General features: G+C 43.5%; 1 protein-coding gene across 3 annotated transcripts in view; it reads right to left on the bottom strand.

Moving 5' to 3' along the window:
• Positions 1-5510, bottom strand: part of ZDHHC20 (zinc finger DHHC-type containing 20) — a 72892-nt gene that overhangs the window by 31301 nt on the left and 36081 nt on the right. For 2 of the 3 annotated variants that reach the window (XM_025196625.1, XM_025196627.1), the window contains 2 exons: positions 2125-2245; positions 454-523 (listed from right to left, as the gene is read on the bottom strand). In XM_025196625.1, coding sequence (XP_025052410.1) covers positions 454-523; positions 2125-2245 — 191 coding nt within the window. The remainder of the gene's footprint in view (positions 1-453; positions 524-2124; positions 2246-5510) is intronic. The other variant, XM_025196626.1, reaches the window with a different exon arrangement.

Here is a 5510-nt window from a genome sequence, read left to right as displayed (position 1 = left end):
AGGAATCATCTAGATAATAGAGACCTCTGAAGCAATGAAGATCTTCAATTATACTGTAACTCTCCTAAAACAACATTGTAACTCCTATAGCATACACAAGCCTGACTAGAACAGAAGCAGACTAGCACTCAGTTATACAACAGAAACTTCTGGTGGCACTTCTACCACAGACTGGACTTCCTCCACTCAAATAAGATCTTTTAGAATGAATGCGTTTTACAAAAAATTCTGCCCTAACTTCTATGGTCCATAAGGCTTCATATTTACTAGAACTGTTGCAGTTCCGGTATAGGTAATGGAGATTTTCACCATTTACATGAAACCCGGCTCTGAGATCTGGTAGATGGACGAGACTGTAGACCTACCATTATGCAGACTGGCACACAGTGAAAAAATAAGAATTAAAACACAGTTATAAAATAAGAATTCAAACAGGAGACCACAATTACTTACACATCACATGCAGAACAGTGGTGACAGCGATCAGGTTTGATGAGTTGGCATCGATCACAATATCTGATGGCTGTGTTCAAATTTTAAAAGTCAATTTATTAAATAGTTCTTTGTAAAGGTAAATTACACACATCAAATTCTCTATTGTTTCATAGCAGAAATTCATCTTAAAAGAGATGGTCTCAAAAGACATCTCCTTCTCCCTTTGTTGGACCTGCCCACTCTGAATCGTATCAGATTGCTATGGCAACAACAGTCCAAAGGGGAAAAAAAAAATGTAATAGTAGACTTATCCATTGCAATATTTTATTCTTTTGTTTTTTGCTCAATGTGTTCTGTTCCCCCACTTCCATGATTCTCTAGCAGAGGGGTGCTCAACCACCAGCCTGTGGGCCAGACCTGGTTCACAGAGCCAAATTATCTAGTCCACCATGCTGCCCATGGGTCCAAAAATATGGCACAGGAAGTGGTGGCAGCATTAACTGCTATTTCTCTGCTGCCAGATTTCAGGATCCATGCCCCACCCCCGCCTCCCAAGAGCTGGATAGATGACCCGGCACTCTACATCAGGCACACAGGGCCCAATCCTGGTGCCAACACCACAAGTGATATGGCCCACAGACTGCCCCTGCACCACTCATCTGGCCCACAGGGCTGAAAGGTTGAGCTCCTCCTCTAGCACATGCTTCCCTGATGCTTGGTTTCTTCTTTTTTGGACACGTTACCAAGATACTTAGTCCCCATGCGGCTCTTGACATACTGCCCAACATTTTTATTCCTTTCTCCAGGGGCAGCCCATCTCTCTCTTTGAAGGTAAGCATTTTACTTTCCTACTCTCTAGTAGCCCTCTACTCAGATACTACAGCTGGCTTCTCCTCCTCTCCAGTTGTTTTTAAATAGGCTCTTCCCAATGAAAGCAGCTGGAAACAAGGAGGAAAACAGTGCTTCCTGAACTCAGATCCAAGTTAAAATGATGCATTTCTTCAAGGCAAAACTGAATATGACTTTCTACAGGAAATGTTAAAAGTTACAAAATGTTCTACCTAAATTAAATTTCAGATCCTTGGATAAACCTTCAATACTACTAGCTTTAGGGTACTGGAGTATTTATAAAAACTTAGCAGTAGTATATTCAGACATCAGAGGAAGTCATTCATATTCTTATGTTTTCAGAGAATCTAAACAATGATGTTTAATAATCACTCTTTATGATCCTTCAACTATTTTTGTATTTACTTTTCATATTAACTTTCCAAACAACTCTGTACAGAGAATTATGGTTCATAGTAGAAGCAGAATTCACTAATTCTTTAGCTTCTCTACTCCCAGATAAAACACTGTAGTGAAAATAAATACAAGCCTTAACTATGCTTTCTATAATTGGGATTGAATAAAAATAGAGATTAAAATTCAGCCTTCCCACCCTGTTTCTTTAATCTATTTAACATTATGGCAGGCAGACTGCAATGTAAATATTTTCATGATAAATTTGTTATTGAAGAAGGATGTTTTCAAGAAAATTATTCTATTTATTAAGATTCACAGACTAAGAACTCTGGCATCTCATCAGGAAATATGAAGTTATGGCCTTTCAGTATTTGTTTAGCAGATGGTTGACACAGCATCAATAAGTTTTATTGAATTGGATTCACAATTTTTTGTGCACCTCACCCCTTGATGCTGTTGTGGTATAGATAGGCAAGTCTTTAGCAGCTTTTCGCAAAATTTCTTGCTGGGATTCTGGTCTCTCTTCTCTTTCATATTGTTCTTTATCAGCTTTTGACAAACAAAACTGCAAACAAACAAAAAAAAGGATGAAGATTTGTTTTGATTTTAATCTCACAGCTAAAATATACATTTTAAATGCTTCACCTTTAACGAGGCAGTAACATCTGCTTATAATGTTCCCAAACATGGTGTTATGGGTAGTAAGTAATATAAGGTCAAACAAGAATCATATTCCACATATTCTGAAAATACATGGATTGGCTCTGTGTACCTGAGCTTTTATAATGTTTGAATTTTCCCTAGTTACAGCTACTCAATTTCCCTTTGCAAAGAAGAAAGTACATGACTTCATCCTGTACTAGATGGGAGTTTTATAAAACCATACATTTAATCTCTTCCCAGTGATGTTTATGAATCTCTCACTTCAGAGGGCTTTGCAAGAACTACTTGCTGCTGCAAAGAGGAGTCAGGCTCCATGGCTGCTGTGCCATCTCTAACCTGCTGGGGGAGAAGGTCCAGAAGGAATAAGAAACATTTTCTAAAAGTTGGGAAAGACGCTTATATTTTCATAGCTGCAACTCAGCTGAATGGATATGGCTGGCACATATAATAAGACCAGTGATGGTCTCAAGCTCCATCAGCTAATACCAAGGGATTGACTTCAGTGACGTCTCAACATAGCTCTTAGGAAGAATTACAAAGCTTGCATAAAGTAAAAAAAAAAAAGAGCCATACTTAAAGCCTCACTGAATTTACCAGAATTTACAGAATTTACCAGCTTTACCAGAATAAATCTGGAGAATTTGTAATCACTTATGAAACAGACTTTTTAACACACGCTAATATTATACATTTCAACACTATGTCCCATGGTGTTCAAATCAGGTCCAACAGGGCGATTGGTGGCCCACAATGTTCTTTGTTCCGAATTGTGCAACATCCTTCTAAACTTTGAGCTTCTGGCAAGAACCACCTGAAGGCAGTCTTGTTTTGGCTGTGTGCACTCACTGTTAAAATACCCTCATGTCCATACAGCAAAGGAAAGATACTGTCTTGGAAGCACTGACAGTTTTGATCATTTTAGCCACTTTACCTCCAATTATCTCTGAATGATTAGTTTGTATGCATTTTCCTGCAATTCTCCATTTTCTTTGGAGTCTCAGTGGTTGGCTAGGTAATAGTGGGGTCAAATGGAGGTAATTTCACTTTTCTTTTTACCATAGGGAGAGGAAGACATTCTTGTTGCCTTCTTGTATTACTCCTTAAACTCTGAAAACTGAAGTTTCAAAATATGTTTCATAACTGTGGTCTCTCTGGACATAACCCATTATGTTCATAGGCATCCAAAGTTACAGATCAACAAAATGCTATCTACATTCCACACAAGGTTCCAGTAACTCTCAATGAAACTAGTAACAGAAAGAGTCCCTTTGTTTCCTATCCTTAGAATCTCACATAATGTTGACCGTTCTTCCTTATTACAACTGTGTACGGATTTACAGTAGGACAAGAACAGCGGTGAGCTTTTTTTTTTTTAGTACAGTAGTAAGATTACAGGATGCCACTTATTTTACAAGAATGGGTAATTTAAATGACCAAAATGCATATATGCGAATTCTTATGCAATGGAAAAACATTAAATCAGATTTGAAACAGCTCAGAGAATGTTATATGCCCTCTTACATGAACGTAAGTGACAGACAGAGGCAGAGAGAAGACTGTGGAGGAAGCTGGCTTTCCAGTAAAAGTCATGCATAAAAACATAGGTATAACTTACAACTGAGACCTAATTTTTCCTCAATTAAAATTGGCAAGGTCTCTCTTAATTGCATGCCTCTAGAAGTTGAGACTTCATTGCCACTTATACTGCAGTTAGTTAGAACATAGGTGCCAGTAGGCAGAAGGTTTCTATTAGGGCTATGCAAAACAGCCCTACCGTTTCATTTCGACTTTTGTTTTGCCGTTTCAAAGGGACAGTGTTTCACTGTTTCAAAGCACTGTTCCGTTTCATTTCGTCAAAACTGTTTTGATGCATTTCGCCTATAGGCTAGAATGGGGAAATCACAAAAATGCCTAACTTTGTCATTTCTTGCCTGGTTCAGAGGAAAATTGCAGAATTCATGCCTCTTTTAAGGGCACGAAGCCTGCCAAGTTTCAAGGAGACAGGTGCAGGGGTTTCTGCATCTCAAACTGTTCAAGGCAAAACTTGTATTGCTTGCCGGCAGCACCAGCATGCTGTCTTCCCACACGCAGATCCGGGGGCCCACTCCTCCTGGGAGGAGTCTGGCACAGCCCCGCAGCCCTCCCACGGGGCACAAGCCCCCAGATCTGCGTGCGGGATGACAGCAGGCTGCCACTGCCAGTTGGGGCCAGTGCCAGCACTGGGTTTTTCCCAGTGCTCGGCATAGGCTGCACCAGGCAGACTTGAGTGCTGGCACTGGCTCATGCTGGCAGCGGCAGCATGCTGTCTTCCAAATGCTCCATAGCTGGTGAGTGTGGGGCTTTAAAAAAAGCCCCACACTCACCAACTCTGGCAGTGGTGATTGGGGCCTCTAGGCACTTGTGGCAGAACCTCCCTGCACAGCACGGGGATCACCCTCCTGCCCCCCTGCATGGCAGCTTCCCCATGGCACGGGTGCAGCGTGGCTCAGCAGGGTGCTGCGCACTGTCGTGGAGCTGAAGCAGATCCTTCTGTCAGCTGGAGCTCCCAGTTTGTTTCTCCAGCACTCTGATCATTCCCCCAGCTCTTCCCCCGGGGGGGGGGCAGGGTGGGGCATGGGCCCCCAGATCTGCAGGCAGGGTTGCAGCAGCTCACCAACTCTGGCAGTGGTGATTGGGGCCTCTAGGCACTTGTGGCAGAACCTCCCTGCACAGCACGGGGATCACCCTCCTGCCCCCCTGCATGGCAGCTTCCCCATGGCACGGGTGCAGCGTGGCTCAGCAGGGTGCTGCGCACTGTCGTGGAGCTGAAGCAGATCCTTCTGTCAGCTGGAGCTCCCAGTTTGTTTCTCCAGCACTCTGATCATTCCCCCAGCTCTTCCCCCGGGGGGGGGCAGGGTGGGGCATGGGCCCCCAGATCTGCAGGCAGGGTTGCAGCAGGCTGCCACCTGGGGAAATAGCCCAGAGCTGCCACCATCCCCAGCTGGCAGCAGCAGCCTGCTGTTATCCCGCATCATCTGGGGGCCCATGCCCTGCAGGAATAGCTGGGGGAAAGATTGGGAAGCTAGGGAATCAAACTGGGGGAATGGTCAGGGACCTAAACTCCCGCAGCCCCCGGCTCAATTCCCCAGCTCTCTGATGGTTTTCCCCAGCTTTTCCGGGGGGGGGGG

This window comes from Alligator sinensis, unplaced genomic scaffold (genome assembly GCF_000455745.1).
Source record: "Alligator sinensis unplaced genomic scaffold, ASM45574v1 scaffold777_1, whole genome shotgun sequence".
NCBI classification, from domain to species: domain Eukaryota; kingdom Metazoa; phylum Chordata; order Crocodylia; family Alligatoridae; genus Alligator; species Alligator sinensis.
This window is presented reverse-complemented; position numbering and strand designations above follow the sequence as displayed.